This window comes from Chaetodon auriga, chromosome 6 (assembly GCF_051107435.1).
Source record: "Chaetodon auriga isolate fChaAug3 chromosome 6, fChaAug3.hap1, whole genome shotgun sequence".
Classification (NCBI taxonomy): Eukaryota; Metazoa; Chordata; class Actinopteri; order Chaetodontiformes; family Chaetodontidae; genus Chaetodon; species Chaetodon auriga.
The window spans coordinates 910,001-928,544 of NC_135079.1; the positions used below are offsets into that span (position 1 = coordinate 910,001).

General features: G+C 47.4%; 2 protein-coding genes across 2 annotated transcripts in view; both read right to left on the bottom strand.

Moving 5' to 3' along the window:
- Positions 1 to 934, bottom strand: part of nox5 (NADPH oxidase, EF-hand calcium binding domain 5) — a 9,221-nt gene extending 8,287 nt beyond the window's left edge. Inside the window, exons 1-2 of the mRNA XM_076733566.1 lie at positions 917 to 934; positions 44 to 97 (exon numbers count right to left, since the gene is read on the bottom strand). The gene's annotated coding sequence lies outside the window, so the exon portion shown is untranslated. The remainder of the gene's footprint in view (positions 1 to 43; positions 98 to 916) is intronic.
- Positions 935 to 2,264: 1,330 nt separating this feature from the next.
- On the bottom strand, positions 2,265 to 18,159 carry rpgrip1l (RPGRIP1 like). Its single transcript, XM_076733956.1, has 26 exons — positions 18,101 to 18,159; positions 17,135 to 17,227; positions 16,835 to 16,979; positions 15,806 to 16,119; positions 15,633 to 15,732; positions 15,116 to 15,259; positions 13,808 to 13,913; positions 13,134 to 13,280; positions 10,673 to 10,746; positions 10,407 to 10,546; positions 10,116 to 10,222; positions 9,590 to 9,640; positions 9,191 to 9,355; positions 8,784 to 8,901; positions 8,038 to 8,490; positions 7,748 to 7,890; positions 7,313 to 7,646; positions 6,938 to 7,200; positions 6,758 to 6,859; positions 6,561 to 6,629; positions 6,298 to 6,439; positions 5,518 to 5,615; positions 5,046 to 5,232; positions 4,515 to 4,599; positions 3,844 to 3,980; positions 2,265 to 3,324 (listed from the first exon to the last, which is right to left on the bottom strand). The coding sequence occupies exons 2-26, from the start codon at positions 17,217 to 17,219 to the stop codon at positions 3,188 to 3,190; spliced, it is 3,846 nt and encodes a 1,281-aa protein (XP_076590071.1). The 5' UTR covers positions 17,220 to 17,227; positions 18,101 to 18,159; the 3' UTR covers positions 2,265 to 3,187.
- Positions 18,160 to 18,544: the final 385 nt, after the last annotated feature.

Consider the following 18,544-nt stretch of genomic DNA (forward strand, 5'->3'; position numbering starts at 1 on the left):
CTCATATCTGAGCTGTGAAGCAGCACAGAGGCTGCGCTCAAACCTTCACCAACAGCTGAAGTCCTGTGGACGTCCTGCTGTAGTCCCACAGAGACCACTATTGACACGTTACCATGGAGACGTCAGCCACAGAGAAAGAAGAGAATAACACACACACACACACACACACACACACACACACACACACACACACACACAGACTCCAGCTTCTGTTTTCAGTTTCACACCAAACATCCTTCAAATGTTAAAAATGAAAACAAGTTTTGACCTTTTCTTTCTTTTCTTTTTACTTTTTCTTTCCTTTTTCTCTTTCATTCTTTTCTTTTTCTTTCTTTCTTCTCTTTCATTCTTTTCTTTTTCTTTCTTTCTTTTCTTTCACTCTTTTCTTTTTTCTTTCTCTTTCTTTTCTTTCTTTCATTCTTTTCTTTCTTTCTCTTTCTTTCATTCTTTTCTTTTTTCTTTCTTTCTTCCAGGTATTGTGTACGACAGTTCAGGTAATCTTGTCCAGTTGAAGAGACCAAAGCTAAAATGCTGAAGCCTGAACAGATGAAAGAGGAACAGCTCGTATCATGAGAGCTGCAACAACGATCAGTTACTCTGCTGATCGATTAATCTGCTGATTAGTTTCCTCATTGATTTGGTCTGTAGAACATCAGCGAACAGTAAAAATCACGGCAGCTTTAAACGTCTTGTTTGCTCCAAAAAGAACAAGAATATTCAGTTTACTGACGAGTCAAACCAAAAAAGCAGCAAATTGTCACATTTGAGAAACTGGAAGCATCAGATGCAAAAAATCTGTGCAGATAAGTTTGGTTTTCGATCATCTGATTGATCGATCGACTGACTGTTGCAGCTCCAAACATCATAAAGTCACAACCTGCTCAAACTGATCCAATAATGAGGTCAAACGTTTTACCTGCTGCTGCTCCTCGGCTCCGACCGCCGATATCCTCAGCTTGATGTTTCTGTGAGCCTCCTCTTCTTCACCTCCTCCTCTTCGTCAGAGCTTCAGTCTGTGTCAGCTGGAGCTGACAGGTCGCCGCCCACCGAGCTGAGCTGATCCAGCTCTGTGGACAAACCGAGAGAGTCCAGAGGCTGAAGAAGGATTCAGACCCTGAACTGAGGAGGGTTCAGACCCTGAGGAGGATTCAGACCCTGAGGAGGGTTCAGACCCTGAGGAGGATTCAGACCCTGAGGAGGGTTCAGACCCTGAAGAGGATTCAGACCCTGAACTGAGGAGGATTCAGACCCTGAAGAGGATTCAGACCCTGAGGAGGGTTCAGGCCCTGAGGAGGATTCAGACCCTGAAGAGGATTCAGACCCTGAGGAGGATTCAGACCCTGAAGAGGATTCAGACCCTGAGGAGGGTTCAGGCCCTGAGGAGGGTTCAGACCCTGAGGAGGATTCAGACCCTGAACTGAGGAGGGTTCAGACCCTGAGGAGGGTTCAGACCCTGAGGAGGGTTCAGACACTGAAGAGGATTCAGACCCTGAAGAGGGTTCAGACCCTGAGGAGGATTCAGACCCTGAGGAGGGTTCAGACCCTGAGGAGGATTCAGACCCTGAAGAGGATTCAGACCCTGAAGAGGGTTCAGACCCTGAGGAGGATTCAGACCCTGAAGAGGGTTCAGACCCTGAAGAGGATTCAGACCCTGAAGAGGGTTCAGACCCTGAAGAGGATTCAGACCCTGAAGAGGGTTCAGACCCTGAGGAGGATTCAGACCCTGAAGAGGGTTCAGACCCTGAAGAGGATTCAGACCCTGAAGAGGGTTCAGACCCTGAAGAGGATTCAGACCCTGAAGAGGGTTCAGACCCTGAGGAGGATTCAGACCTGAGCCAGACTTCAGCAGGACCACAGTGGATTTTTGTTAAATGTCATAAATGTGAATCTGAGCCTTAAAAAGTCACAAAAATGTTAAAAAGCTGTTAAAAATCAGCTGTTAATGATTCTGAGCTTCAGATGCAAAAACATTCAAATCAAACATCAAACCAGGCTAACAGTTTCCCTCTGTTCCCAGTCTTTATGCTAAGCTAAGCTAACCCGCTGCTGGCTGTATGGACGTCAGAGTCACATGATGTTGAAGCTTTGAGTCCAAACCTTCAGAGGGGTCCAGGACTCAGTGGACCTCCAGGGAAAGCGGATCTGTTTCCTGTTTGTAGTTTGAATTTACCTGCAGGTGTGTGGTCTACAGGTGTGTGACGAAGATAAAGCTTCTTTTAGAACTTTGTGAAGCTAAAAAAAGAAAATGTTTGTTTGTCCACATTTACACAAAAACACTCTTTATTAGAGCACAATGTCAGATTTAAGGCACGTTTGACAGACCGGTGTCGTACAAACAACAGACATCGTTCTGTTCCACCTGTGCAGGTTTCACCTCCACTCACCTGAATCACCTGAACTACAAATTAAAACAAGTCAAACACTCAAACATCAATCCTACATGAGCAGCTGTGGACGCAGTAACGAGTCCCTGCTGCCTAAAACACACACACACACACACACACACACACACACACACACACACACACACACACACCTGAAATACAGTCAACAACGGCAGGAAGTCAACACGCTGCAAACCTTAAATTATTCTGACATTTAAAAACAGATGATTGAGCTCGTTCACACTTCATCTACAAACTTCCCACCTGTGGCTTCAGCCATGCTGACAGGAAGAGCTCTGAAATAAGATGAAACACGTCATGAAACCACTTAGTTCTACTCTCAGCTGTTACTGAGGCTTCGCGTGTTAGCATGCTAACATGCTAATGTCTACCATGCTCACCATCTTAGTTTAGCATGTTAGCATGCTAACATTAGCTAATGGGCAGTAAACAAAGCGCAGCTCAGGCTGCTGGGAATGTCTTCAGCTGTGCAGGTGTTTGGTCCAGTGTTGGACACATGGACATGTTGACCTGATGATGGCGCAAGAGGAGCAGTCAGAGGATCAATAAAGTCTTTAGGATTGATCGTCTGCTGTTACATTTGACAGAAAGCGTCCTGATAGCTGTTGATATGACGGACAGACTGATGTCACACTGCTGAAGACAAACTTCAGTTTTTAACAACATTTATTTAAATCCTGCAGGGATTCGTGTTTCTGACACACATGGTGTCACATGGGCCATTCTTCCTGCGCGTGTGATTGGTCGGTGGAGTCATGTGACATCCAGTCAACGCTGCTGCCTCACGCTGATGGAAGCAGAGAGGAGACGGGGGTTCGCTCCAGGTCCTGGTCCTCCATGATGGCCTGCAGAGCCTCCAGTCCCTCCACAGACACGGTCAGACTGCCGACCACCTCGCTGCTGTCCTCCACGTCCAGAACTGCAGGAGACAGACAGAGAGACAGACAGAGAGAGAGACAGAGAAAGAGACAGACAGAGACAGACAGAGACAGAGAGAGACAGACAGAGAGACAGACAGACAGAGAGACAGACAGACAGACAGACAGAGAGACAGACAGACAGAGAGACAGACAGACAGACAGACAGAGAGACAGAGAGACAGAGACAGACAGACAGACAGACAGAGAGACAGACAGACAGAGAGACAGACAGAGAGACAGAGACAGACAGACAGAGAGAGAGACAGACAGACAGACAGACAGACAGAGAGACAGACAGACAGAGAGACAGACAGACTCTGAGCACGAGCAGGACAATATCATCACTGCTGCTGTGTGCGCGTGTGTATGTATGTATGTGTGTGTGTTTGTGCGTGCGCATGTGTGTGTGCGTGCGCGTGTGTGTGTGCGTGCGCGTGTGTGTGTGCGTGCGTGCGTGTGTGTGCATGTGTGTATGCATGTGTGTGTATGTTTGTGTGTGTGTGTGCGTGCGTGCGCACCGTTCAGACTGGTCTCTGTCAGGTCTTGTTGCCTCTCCAGGATTTCGGGGATCCTCAGGAAGGCGACTCCCACGTCCTCACACTCCCTCTCCTGCTCCTCCTCCTCCGGAGGCTCGCTCACCACCGTGAAGCGGATCCTGTCCAACACATTTCTAATCAATACTTATGATCAGAGTCCATGTTCAGTCTTCAAACAGCTCCTTTCTGGATCTGTTTATCAGCTGCTTGTTTTGTCCACTGGGGGGCAGCAGAGTCAAGGTGAACTCTGCTCATCACCACGAGCGACACGACGTCACGTCATCCTCCATTAACGCACAAATAACGAGGAGCGGAGCAGATAATCAATATGACAACGATATAAAAGAGACGAGAATACAGACAGAATGTTTGTCTTTCCTCATGATGGACAGAAACGCTCTGTCCCTGACGCTGTAAGACCTGAACGTTCGTGTCTCGTCTCACTGAATAAAATGAGAAAACTAAAGACATCTAAGACAAATGAAACCTAAACTATCTGCAGGTGAGAGACGACAGTGGGTGGACGGTCTTTGATGTCCGTCCTTCACTGCAGCTGAACTCTGTTTGTGCAGTAAAGACGTCACTGAATTCACCGATGTGAGTCCAAACACAGCATCCGTCCCCTCTCAGCCGTCTCACTCTGGTGTCCTCACCTCTCCATCTGGGGGTTTCGTCCCTGCAGGACTCCCCTCAGCAGCCGCCGCCTCGCCTCGTTGTTCTCGGCGTCCACGGGAACGACTGCGAGGTCAGAACCACAAACAGCTTCAGTGTCACAGATTCACAACACGACGGCGAAGACACACAGAAGACACCAAGAAATGATGTCCAACACGAGCCGAGACGACGTCCCGGGTACACCAGCGGCTCCCGTCCACGTGTGAGACGTGCGTGACGTCGTCCTGTAAACAGGACCTGAATGAGCGTTTCAGAGGACAAAGACTAAAACAACTGAGAGGACAATGAAGCGTCAGGTGGACGGTGGAGAGACACCTGAGGACGGTAAAGGATGGACTGATGGTGGACGGACACACAGATGGACAAAGGGATGGATGTAGGGACGTACGTACAGGTGAATGATGGATGGACAGTTGGATGAACAGATGAGTGAGTGAATGAATGAATGATGGCGTGAACATATCAGCACACACACAGTCACAGAGAGCAGTCCGCAGTCGACCTCTGACCTTTGCTGTAGTTGTAGTTGACGCTCTTGCCGTGGGGGGGTTTGGGCAGGGACAGCGGGGTCTCCTCCGTGGGCAGGTCCAGCAGGGAGTACTCCACGAACAGACGCACCACGCTGGCGTCCCCGGCCACACGGGACTCCGGCCTCAGGCTCAGGGACATGATCTCCACCCGCAGCCGCTCGGCCGGCTGAGCACCAACACAAGGTCAGTTCAAACACTTCGAACTTTATTAACACTGTCGCTCTGTGACACTTTGGTCTGTGGAGCAGATTTATTGATAACCGGCAGGCTCATCAATAATGGACGCTTGTTCTCCTGCAGTCTCACACTCTCTGCTGTCAGAAACAACTTCCTGCTTCATAAAATCGACCTGAGGCGAATCAAACGCCTTCACACAAACAGGAGAGCAGCTGTGAGACCCCCCCCCCCCCCCGAAGCCCCCCCCTCAGCTGTGGGGAAGGTAAACACTCACCTTCCTCCCCGCGGCCCCCCCCTGAACGATGCAGTCATCGCTGTCGGACTGAGTCGACTCGCTCTCGTCCCCTCTGGCCGCCGGGGCCTCGTCCACATCTGGACCAATCGGACGGGGAGCGGGACACGCAAACAGCAGAGGAAGAAGAGCGTGATGAAGAAGAGACAAAGACGAACATCAGGATGTTTGCAGGCGCTAACGAGGCGAGTAAGACGTACGCGTCTCTCATTAACATTGATGAAGCTCAGGCTAAAGATTATTGGCAGCAACATTCAATATTTATGTGAGTTCTGCTCAGAAACACTGAGAAAACACAAACATGTGAGTCTGAGCGGCGCTCCGGGGAGAAGATGTCCGACCTGCGATTACAAACAAACCAGCTCAACAACGTGTGAAGAGAAGGCTGCAGAGCCGAAGAAGAAGAAGACGAAAACATATAAACAAACATCAGCACTGAACGTTTGTCTCTACGGCACATGGAGCCCATCCTCCAGGCTGCTAAACCACCACAGAAGAAGAGACATGACGAGACGACGCCATCCAAAGAGCTGCAAAGGTCAAAGGTCAAAGGATGAAAACATGATGGAGGTCAGACGTTTCTGTCTTCTTCATGTGTCCATAAACAAAACAAAGTCAAACCAGTTCTCTGAAGAACCAGCGCTTCCATAAACACTTCACATCCCATAAAACACACTGTACTTCATCAGAGGTATTAGTACTACTGCTGGTACCACACAGTACTGCAGTCCTTCTAACCACCATCCGTCACTTCCTCCTCACCTTCCATTATTTCCTCAGAGATCTCAGAGTCGTCGGAGACGGACTGAGAGCTGACGGGGACCAGCTGTCCCTCAGAGAAGTGAGACTCTTCCTCTTCGTCCTCCTCTTCCTCGCCGCTTTGAGCAGTTGGAGTCACAACACGCTGTTTGAAAAAGACACACAGCAGCACAGTGATTGGTCGATTGATTACAGGGTGACGCGTGTATCCCATCAGTGCAGCCGACCGCTTCCTGCTTCCAGGTCCAGAGGAGCTGCAGGTTTACCTGTGCGGCAGGTGATGGTGCTGCCGGCCTCTTCTGTGCAGACACACCTGCTGAGCTCCTGACCTGCACCTGACAGAGAAGCACATGCAGAGCGACTGAGAGAGCTGACGCTACAGCAGCAGCTAGGCTAACGCTAACACACACACACACACACACACACACACACACACACACACACACACAGCAGCTGGGCTAACCTGCTGGCTGCCGTCTGACGCCGTGGGGTCCATGAATGAGACTCTTTTGGTGGACAGACCGTCCTTCAGGTGAGTCTTGTGTGTGAGCTTTGGCAGCAGAGTCTGACGGAGACAAAAGACTGACATGAGTACAAACACCTTCACGGGTGGAGTCACGAGGACATTCGTGTCTCTGCTGACCTTAGACGTGGAGATCTCAGGCACAGAGGTGGATATATGAAGACGGTCTCTGGACTCCGTCTCGTTGACAGCGGCGTGTTTCTCCTCGTCCTCCAGGCGTCCTCCGTCCTCCCGCTCCGGCTCGCCTGCGCCCTCTCGGGGGATGAACTCGGGCTCTTGGGCCCTGATGGAGGCTGATGGTTGGAGGTAAGTGAACTTCCACTTCAGCGTCACTTCAATGTGACCGGCTGGGAGTCCAGAGACATCAGTCAGCTCAAACACACCTGAGGGACGGACAAGAGACACAGTCCCCTTCAGGACTTCTACTTGATTTTCCAAGTTTCTTTTTAATTTGCTTCCTTTGGAATCAGAAGCAGACTGAGGGGGAGGTCTCACCTGTGACCCCCTCATCCTGGGCCAGAGCCAGCAGAGGCACTGCGGCCTTCCCCACGTACTCGTCCATCTGCTCCTCTTTGTAGTCGAACACGTAGAACCGAAGGGCCTCGGACTTCAGGTACTGGTCCAGGTCCAGGTCCATGAGGACGGAGTAGGACTTGAGGTCGTTGAAGTGGGGGTCGCAGCAGTCGTGGACGGTGGCGGTCGGGTAGTCGGGGAAGTCGGAGAACTTGTAGACCACGTAGGGGCTCGGCGGCTGGGAGCTTCTGGAACGCAGGTCTCTGCAGCGCTGGACCGTGATGTGAAGGTCATTCCAGCCGCCGGACGGCTGCAGCTGAGGGGAGACAGCGGGAGAGGACGACAGGTGTTTGTAGACGATACGACCCACCTGTGCTGAGCGATGAGCTGCTGTGTGACTGCGGTGAGTTCAGGTACCTGCGTGTCTGCGTTCTGAGCGGCGTGGATAAAACCGACGGCCTTCAGCTTCTCTCTGAACAGGCCGATGGTGTCCGCCATGGGGATCCTCAACCTCAGCCAGTAATCCACTGAGCCGAAGGACCGCAGATCATCAGACGTACCTGAGCAACAGGTGAGAGAGCACAGGTGAGCCGCTGCGTCCTGCCGAGTTTCTTTAAAGGTTTAAAGCATCAAATTTCAAGAAGTTTTATTTTTCACTACACGTTTGAGGTACTTTTACTTGAGTATTTGGGCGTAGCGTCACTCACCGACCAGCGCCGCGGTCCCGTGAACTTTCCCTTCGTGCTCCAGAAGCTGCTGCAGCCGAAGCTGACCGGTCGCCAGAGTCCTCCAGTCTAATCCCAGAGCCTGATGCAGCTCCACGGTGACGTGGCACCTGTGGAGGTAGTCCAGGAAGCGGTCGTCCATGCTCACCACATACTTGGACGTGAACCCGTATTTGGGTTTCTGGCCCGTCACCACTGGCGTGGAGTGCAGCTCGAACAAATAGAAGGCGTAGGTGCAGAAGGTGGAGGGTTCAGAGTCGCCCAGAACCTCCAGGGCGGACGGAGACAGTGTGGCGCCGACGATCTGAAGCTCGAGAAGGTTCTCTCCACGCTCGAGGCGAAGAGTTCCATCCAAGTCATCGGCCTCGTCTTCATCCGCAGTGTCGGGTTTGAAGATGTAGGATTTGGTGCCGTAGGCGATGTCTCTGAGCTGAGCTGAGGAGCAACAGCAGGAGAAACACAGCTTGAGTTCACAGGTGATGAAGAGGAGGAGACACCATCAGGTCTTTACATACTACAATACCCATGAGCCTCAGCTGCTCAGATCAAACCATCGTCACCAGCTTCAGAGCTGCCAGGCTAGCTGTCTTCATGCTAAGCTAAGCTAGCTGCTGCTGGCTGTGGCTTCATGTTTACTGTGCAGACATGAGGAGGGGTCTCGATCTGATCATGTGATCCATCACTGCGCCTTCGGTGCAGGATGTCTGCTGAGCCGGGTGAAGAAATACCTTCCAGTTTCTTGATCTTCGCCGCCCTCGTGTCCAACAGCTGAGCCTGTCGCTCCAGCTTCTGCTCGTGCTCCACTCGGTCAGCGTCCATCTTCCTCAACACAGCGTCCAGCTCCGCCTAGAGAGAAGAGACCCACAGCAGAGTTAACGGACGCCGAATCAGATCACATGACAGCCTTCAGGGTGCCTGCTGATGGACGCGAGTCACTGCTTTAACTGGACTGGATTACCTGCAGCAGAGTCCACCTGAAACAGAGACACCTGAAACCTGAGGGGGGACAGAGGGCACACCTGCCTGCTGAACCCGCCCGCCCACAGCTGCTAGAAAATCTACACACAAAAGGCTGAAGAGGATAAACAGGAAGAGACGTGCAGACGTCAGCCCGCCTGCAGGTGACCCCCTTCACCTTGTAGTCTTTGCAGATCTTGCTCTCCATGCTGAGGATGTTTCTGGTCTTCTGCAGCTCCTGGATGGTTTCAGCGTGAGCGGCTCGCAGCTCTCGCAGGGAGTTCGCTCCCTCCTCCACCTCCTTCAGGAAGCTCAGATCTCCGTTCTTCTGGGACTTTTGTCTCTGCGGGAGGCAAATTTCAAATGTTAGGAGCAGGAAGGAGACGCAGCGAGGAGGAGAACGTGATGATCAGCCAGGAGAACCAGATTCATCATGAAGGAACAAAACAATGACCACGACCTGGAAGCAAAACAGTGATGTTCATCAGCAGGTAACAAAGCACACCTGAGTCACACGCGCGTGCACGCGCGCACGCACACACACACACGCGCACTCTCGCAGGTGTAACACACTTACTTTAATGAGCAGCAGCGCCTCGGTCAGCTCGGCCGCGTCGTACTCGTTCTCCTTTAAAGAAAACAACACGAGACGGGACGACAGGTCACAGCCGGGCTGATCACATGACCGCCACCACAACCAATCACCAGCCAATCAATTCTCAATGCCACCGAAGACGTCATCAGGAGTGAAACTGACCTGATGTCAGACACTGATTAGAAATCCAACTCCAGCTGCATCACTGCACTTCCTGTCCAATATTCAATAATTCAATATTCCATATTGATTTTACTGCACTTATATATTATTTCTACTGTCCAACAGCACAAAACGCAGTATTTTATCATCCATATCCTACAACGACCCTTCAAAGACTCCAAAGTGAAAGTGAAAGTTAATACAGTCACAAATATTACACACAGAGAAAAGTGTGTTTTCACTGGTTTTATGGTTCTGCTGGTTGAAACACACACGTGGTGTAAAACATGTGGGACAGCTGGTAACCTGGACAGGTGAGTCTGTCTCTCAGGTGCTGGGGTCTCACCCTGCTGCAGGCCTTCAAACGGTCCTGTAGATCCTCCAGCTGCTGCCTCTGCTCCAGAAACTGGAGTTGAAGTTTCTTATTTTCTTCTGTCAGCTTCTCGTTTGAATCTGAAAAAACAGTCACGCACATTAAATCAAGAGTTCATCACATGATTCAGGTGATTTCTGCTGAATGTCAGTGTGATTTACACACAGAACCATGTTCACATGACGATAAACGACACGACAGCAGCTCTGAAACAACACAAACTCGAATATTTTTAAGCGCAATGAAATGCAAAATGAAAATGACCTCGTTCAGCCTTGATTTTGTCGAGGATTTCGTTTTTATCGACGAGGTCGGCCTTCAGCGCCGTCTCCAGCTGGACGATCTGTAACTTCAGCTGCTGCTCCTGAATCTGCCACTTCTGCTGCTGAGACACATCGAAGGCGCTGCGGACACAAAACACAGAGGTGATCCCTCGCAGACGCGTGGCGTGCAGCTCCCGCATCCAGCACGGCGTCCGAAAGCACACGCGACTCCACGTGTCGCCATCAGACAGCAGAGCGCCGGTTTACCTGTTCACCAGCTTCTCGTTGTTCTCCTTCAGGAGGTCCCGCTCCTGCTCCACGTCCCTGATCTGCTCCTGCAGCTACAGAAAAGAACGAGGTGGTTAGTTTGACGTTAGTTTGACGTTAGTTTGACGTTTGTATGATGTTAGTTTGACGTTAGTATGACGTTTGTATGGTGTTAGTTTGACGTTAGTATGATGTTTGTATGACGTTTGTATGACATTAGTATGCCGTTTGTATAACGTTAGTATGACGTTAGTATGACGTTAGTTTGACATTAATATGACGTTAGTTTGACATTAGTATGACGTTAGTTTGACATTAATATGACGTTAGTTTGACATTAGTATGATGTTAGTTTGACGTTAGTTTGACGTTAGTATGACGTTAGTTTGACGTTAGTTTGACGTTTGTATGATGTTAGTTTGACGTTAGTATGACGTTTGTGTGACGTTTGTATGACATTAGTATGCCGTTTGTATAACGTTAGTATGACGTTAGTATGACGTTAGTTTGACATTAATATGACGTTAGTTTGACATTAGTATGATGTTAGTATGATGTTAGTATGACGTTAGTTTGACGTTAGTATGACGTTAGTTTGACATTTGTATGATGTTAGTTTGACGTTAGTATGACGTTTGTATGACGTTAGTATGACGTTTGTATAACGTTAGTTTGACGTTAGTATGATGTTAGTTTGACGTTAGTTTGACGTTAGTATGATGTTAGTATGACGTTAGTATGATGTTAGTTTGACGTTAGTATGACGTTAGTTTGACGTTAGTATGATGTTAGTTTGACGTTAGTATGACGTTTGTATGACGTTAGTATGACGTTTGTATAACGTTAGTTTGACGTTAGTATGATGTTAGTTTGACGTTAGTTTGACGTTAGTATGTTAGTTTGACGTTAGTATGATGTTAGTATGACGTTAGTATGATGTTAGTTTGACGTTAGTATGTTAGTATGATGTTAGTTTGACGTTAGTATGACGTTTGTATGACGTTAGTATGACGTTTGTATAACGTTAGTTTGACGTTAGTATGATGTTAGTTTGACGTTAGTATGTTAGTTTGACGTTAGTATGATGTTAGTATGACGTTAGTATGATGTTAGTTTGACGTTAGTATGACGTTAGTATGATGTTAGTTTGACGTTAGTATGATGTTAGTATGATGTTAGTATGATGTTAGTTTGACGTTAGTATGATGTTAGTATGATGTTAGTTCGACGTTAGTATGATGTTAGTATGATGTTAGTATGACGTTAGTTTGACGTTAGTATGATGTTAGTATGATGTTAGTTTGACGTTAGTATGATGTTAGTATGATGTTAGTTTGACGTTAGTATGATGTTAGTTTGACGTTAGTATGATGTTAGTTTGACGTTAGTATGATGTTAGTATGACGTTAGTTTGACGTTAGTATGATGTTAGTATGATGTTAGTATGATGTTAGTTTGACGTTAGTATGACGTTAGTTTGATGTTAGTATGACGTTAGTATGATGTTTGTATGACGTTAGTTTGACGTTAGTATGACGTTAGTATGATGTTAGTTTGACGTTAGTATGACGTTAGTTTGACGTTAGTTTGACGTTAGTATGACGTTAGTATGATGTTAGTTTGACGTTAGTTTGATGTTAGTATGACGTTTGTATGACGTTAGTATGACGTTAGTATGATGTTAGTTTGACGTTAGTATGACGTTAGTTTGACGTTAGTTTGACGTTAGTATGATGTTAGTATGACGTTAGTATGACGTTAGTATGACGTTAGTATGACGTTAGTTTGACGTTAGTATGATGTTAGTATGATGTTTGTATGACGTTAGTTTGACGTTAGTATGACGTTAGTTTGACGTTAGTATGATGTTAGTTTGATGTTAGTATGACGTTAGTTTGACGTTAGTATGACGTTAGTTTGACGTTAGTATGACGTTAGTATGATGTTAGTATGATGTTAGTTTGACGTTTGTATGACGTTAGTTTGACGTTAGTATGATGTTAGTTTGATGTTAGTTTGACGTTAGTTTGACGTTAGTATGATGTTAGTTTGATGTTAGTTTGACGTTAGTTTGACGTTAGTATGATGTTAGTTTGATGTTAGTATGACGTTAGTATGACGTTAGTTTGACGTTAGTTTGACGTTAGTATGACGTTAGTATGATGTTAGTTTGACGTTAGTTTGATGTTAGTATGACGTTAGTATGATGTTAGTTTGACGTTAGTTTGATGTTAGTATGACGTTAGTATGATGTTAGTTTGACGTTAGTTTGACGTTAGTTTGATGTTAGTATGATGTTAGTTTGACGTTAGTTTGATGTTTGTATGATGTTTGTCTCGTATGGCTGAATAGAAAGTGTTGTTGTTGTTGTTGTTGTTGTTGTTGTTGTCGTTGTCATCGTCGGCGTCCATCATGACCTCACAGCCTCTCTTCTGTAGCCGTGGAGACGCGCGGCGCTCACCTGCTCCGCCTTCATCTTGGCCACGGTCGAGCTCTGCAGCCGTTTCTCCAGATCCAAACTCTTCAGCCTCTCGTCTTTGAGCTGAGCCGACAGCTCGTCCACCTTCGCCATGGCGGCGTCGTGGCTGGCCCTCAGCGTCCTCTGACTCTGAAATCACAGGTTAACATGTCAGCAAAGATCTTAAAGGTTAAAAACTCGTCAGTGAGCCTCACACACGTTCCTTTTAACCAAGAAACTGAATATCTGTGAGGAGTTTTAAGTCTCCAGGAACCAACAGGAGCTGAGCGCCACAGACAGGAAGTCAGTCTGCTCGCCATCTTTTCATCTTCTGGTCGGCATCTTTTTCCTGAATTTCCACTGCTGTGATTCTGCTGAGATATTTCATTTGTTCTGAACACGAAACCCCTCTGACTGACAGCGAGAGATGCATCGAATTCCAGAGTCAAACAGGAAACACCAGCGTGTCTCGCTCACAACACGCTGGTCTCCTGTGGTCCTCCTCAGAGACTCGCTGTCTCAGAGACAAAAGGTGATTTATCAGGACTGGATTTCATCATCTGTGCTGTGAGCTGACGTTACAGCAGGGTTTCAGGCAGAACACATTCACTGAAAACGAGCCGTCGTCGCCGTCTGAGCGCGCTCATTAACACTCACGCTCGTCTGATCCTGCTCACCTCCTGCAGTTGCAGAAATCGGCCCTCCAGCTCTGTTACAGCGTTGGACCTGTCGGCCAGCTGCTTCTGCAGCTTGATCATCGTCACGTTGCTGCTGACATGTGACCTGCGAGACAACAGGCGAGTGTTAGTGAGCGTTCACGTGTGAGAGGCTGAGATGTTTGTTTACAGAGCAGGTACATGTGTATAACCTCTGTCCTCCGCCTGGTGCGATGGAAACAACACGATCAATACTTCTGCTCAAACACTGTTTGCAAAAAGCTGCAGACACACAGAAATCCCCAGAATTTACAGTTTTCATTTATTTTTTTATTTGCTGCTTTATTTCACACAGTCAATACAGAAGAGAGTGGAGCTGAAGCTAATTAGCAGGTCTCTGGATACTGTGTGTGTGTGTGTGTGTGTGTGTGTGTGTGTGTGTGTGTGTGTGTGTGTGTGCACTGACCTGTCGGTGTGTGTGTTTGTGAGGATACATATGAATACAGAATCTGTGGGTCCATCTAAAAGTTATTCAGTGTTGACCTGAAACTTTGAGTTCTGCTTGTGTTTTTAATTCTGGCTGAAGTTTCTGCACATCAGTGAACAAAAACAATGTTCACTGTCTCTATCAACTCACCTGGAAATTATCTTCTCCACTACCTGGTTAATTAAGTGCATGTAAAGGGTTATGAGAACTTGACATTCTGGGTCCGTTTCGTTGGCTTCTGATTGGTTATCGTTAAAGCTGCACAGACTCGTGTTTCTCTCCTTTGTTTTCACTTTTTAAGATGAAATCTTAACAGTTGACTATTTCTACATCCAGCAGTCACTGAACAACATGATGCTTCATGTGGACTTGTGTTTTAAGATAAGATAAGATAAAACTTTATTAATGCCTGGCCTGATGGAGCTCAGCCCAGCCTTCTCTCTTTTAGCTCTGTCTTTGGTCTCCTCCAGCTCCTGAGGAAATATCTGCTCTTCAGCTGCTAAATGCTCCACTAGACTTAGTCTTAGACTTAGACTTAGACTTAGACTGAGACCACTGTGTTGACAGCTGATCTCTGACTGAGTCTGTGAAGTGAAGTGTGACGTCTCGCAGCTCGCTGTGGGCGGACTTCGTCGTTGTTACGGTGAAACACTGATCACAGCTGCTCAAAGGCTGGTTTGTAGTGACGCTGTGCTGAAGTTAAACTGAACAAACTCACACGTTGCTCACAGGTCTCGTAAAATGATCGATTGAACAGCAGACTCTGAGGCAGTGAGGGGAAACACAGCCCACGTCAGAGCCTTTGCAGTCAGTCCGCTCAGTCCAGAAAAACATGATCGTACCTCAGCTTGGAGGTCTGCTGCTGTCGGACCTGCAGAAGTCCTTCCTCGTACTCTGCCTCTTTCTTCCTCAGCTCGTCCTGCAGCAGCTCGGACGCTCTCTCCATCTCCTCCATGTGGCTCCGCTGCAGCTCGATCACATTCTCTCTGGTTAGCACAGAAGGCTAACTGTTAGCTTTGAAGATACGGCAAATGTCAAGCTGTCTCCGGTCGGTCAGCGTGAGGGAAGAGGTGCATTTCAGAGACTTGGTCAAAATGTTTTCCTCCAAAGTGCTGAACACTGACCCTGGAGGAGTTTTGTGGGGTGTTTATGCAACATCATCAAACTGCTTTTAGAGACACAGAATATAAACGAGTCTGAAGGTTAAAGCACAACATGAACTCCCAAAGTAACGTCCTGTAATGCAGCATCACTGTGGTTTATCAGAAAGCCCGTTTCAGTGCGTTAACGCGACCTTTAAACCAGCTGATTTAACGTCGTCTGATGGACAGGTGCTCGTGATGAAGGTGCAGCACTCACAGGTTGCGGATCTCAGCCCTCGCCTCCTCCAGCAGGTTGTGTCCAAATCGAGGTAAGAGGCCGGTCGGAGGTCTCCCACCTCCCTCCAAACTCCTCGTACCTGCAGGAGACAAAGAGTTTGTTAAGGACACATTTCACTCCAGTGATCGTTGACTCTGAGATCTGTGACGTACTTTTCGGTCGACTCTGAGAAGGAGAGGAAGCGTCGTCTCGCAGCCTCTTCAGGCCGGAGTTGACTCGTGATTGGACGTGGCCGTACGGTGTCGGCCTCCTGCCCTGCGAGTTGATGAGCTGCTGTTTGGCCACGAGGAGGCGCTGTTTCAGACCCTCGTTCTCCGTCTGCAGCCCCCGCACTTTCTCCTGGAGCTCCTCCATCATCTCCTCCATCTCCACGTCTCGCACTCTGGAGACCGGCTGGCCTCCTCCGGCTGCAAGCTGCTCCATCCGGCCCCGGTCCTTCACCAGCCTCATCAGCTTCGTGCCCAGCCTGAAGGGACGAGACGGACGCTTACAGGGAGAACCAGAAGAGAGCAGATCTCCGCCAGGCGTGTAAATCTGGACACGAACAATTCCAAACACCAGCAATGAAAATGAGCCGGCCTCACACGGCTAGCTGCAGAGAGACACCGACCGCTGCATGTCTTCAAGCACGGCAGTGACCTTCAGACACGTGACGTGAAGAAGGGACATGATCCGAAGAGGTAAAACTCCAATAACATGTGCCCAGGTAGCTCACCTGGTCGAGCCTGTGCCTCATGTACTGATGTACCATGAACCTTTGCTGCACGTCTCTGTCCCCCCTTTTCCCCTTTGCACTGTTCTGTCTGATAAAAGCTAAAAAATCCACAAAAAGTAACAACAAAATAACTGAAACATGACTTTCATCACGGGGGTTTTTCAGCGTCATCCAACGACTCTCAGACTTACTGTGTGATGTCTTTAAAGGCAGAAACTCGTATTATATTTTAAATCTGATCAAGTCATAAGAAAGTCTTAATATTTGAGCAGCATTTCAAACGTTGAAGTCGTTCATATTATAAAGACAACATTCAGAAAAGAAAATCTCAATTAGGCCTGTAAATGTGTGGTCCAACCTGTGGTTAGTGTGTGTATGTGTATGTGTGTGTGTGTGTGTGTGTGTGTGTGTGTGTGTGTGTGTGTATGTGTCTGTGTGTCTGTGTCTGTGTGTGTGTGTGTCTCACTTCTTGATCTTGTCGTCCTGTTTGTGAACATGCTGTTTGAGATGAAGGGTCTCCTCATGGAGGCGCAGGAACCGGTCCTCCAGCTCCTCCCTGGACACCCGAGAGATGTCCTGCCGCGCCCGAGCATTTTGATAGGCTGATGACTCTGTTAGCGTAGTATATAAAGTCAACATACTGCAATTCTGAAATTCAAACATTTTCAAGCAACACACACACAAACATAAAGAAACATGGAAAAATGACGGGTAGCAGCAGAGCACATGTAGTTCTGTATGTTTTTGGGACAGCAGCATGACTGACCTGGACCTGCTGCAAGTCGGGACAGATTCACTGTGATGTCTCTGACAGGCACATCTGCTGCTGTCTCATCAAGCAGAGTGGACATATTTCAACCTGAAAATTAAAAGCCACTTCTTTAGACTTCAGACGTCTCAAACCTTACATTCACCTTAACCAAACGCTGAGCCTGTAATAAACAGAAGCCGCTCTGATGTGTTGGAGGAGTTCGCCAAACTCAATATGAAATCTATTTGATTAAGACTAATGTCCCTGTAGAGATAAAACCATAGAGTGAAGGTTAAGATTTAAAACTTTATAGTGACAGCTTGTGTCTTCTAACATATTCGGCATACATGAAAAATAAAAAGAGCATTCCCTTTGTGAAAAGGGGATCTTTGCGAAAGATCTGCTGCCACTGCGATCACGTAGTTTTAAAAACTGGAGCAGTACGAGGCTCGCTGGGTCTAAAAACCTGAAATTCAACTGAAATGTGTGCAGTTTGATGCGTTTGTTATGCGCCGAACTGAAACGAGACATTTCACGATGTCCGGTGCTTTGAGCCATACATCTAAATGAATATGTAACGTTACCTTGGCCAGTGAGTAAAAGAACTGCACAATTTTAAAGCAAGTCTGGCGTCACATCCTTTACAATGAATTAAAAATCTATTGGATAAATGAAATAATTCACATATCTGAACGTATGCAAATGCATCACCGACGGTTAGAAGATGGTGTGTGGTATAAAGGATCCCGAGGTTTTGTGTTTGTTGTGGTCCAGCTAACTATCTCCATCAAACCTCAAACGGGCGGTGAGTTCACGTTAGCTAACTAACTTAGCTCCGTTAGCTAGCTCACTCTGCTCTCTCGAGGCAGCTAATGGGTTAGCTCACTGCTTTAATTATGGAAAAATATTACAGTGGTGACAAAAATGGGTCCGTAGTGAACAAAAACGCGTTTCCAAGCTCAACTTTTAAACATTACTTACCTTTTAAATGACTTTATTTAATCCAGAGTAACGGTTGCTACTGAAAACATAACATGTCGTTATGATAAAAGTACGCATGCGTCACGTGCGGAGACTTCTGGGAAACGTAGTTCTCTGTGAACTGAACGCTTATTAGGTACTTTTATTTTATTTTATTTATTTGTTTATTTATTTATTTGTATTTTATTTAGTTTTCATTTCACAGATGTAAGATTATTTATAACACTTTGCTTTAACCAGAAAACATCACATAAAGAAAGATGGTGGCTTTAATGTTACCCTCTTTCCTTGTTCCTGAATTTTCCTGTGTATTCCCACTGCAGTGCTCCCCTCATATGTCTCCCGTGTATATCCATCAGCTCCATTTCAGCTGCTTTCCATTATCTTTTATGCATGACAATCTTTCTGGAGGGACATTGAGCCAATTTGAGGACTTAGTCTGAC

Bases quoted from the DNA above. Each gene is read 5' to 3' on its own strand.
- rpgrip1l (XM_076733956.1), bottom strand. From the start codon at position 17,219: ATGTCCACTCTGCTTGATGAGACAGCAGCAGATGTGCCTGTCAGAGAC. The intron at 15,733-15,805 runs GTACGTCACAGA...TGTCTCCTGCAG, and splicing joins TTCTCAGAGTCGACCGAAAA to GTACGAGGAGTTTGGAGGGA. The intron at 6,440-6,560 runs GTAAACCTGCAG...TTTTTCAAACAG, and splicing joins CACCATCACCTGCCGCACAG to CGTGTTGTGACTCCAACTGC.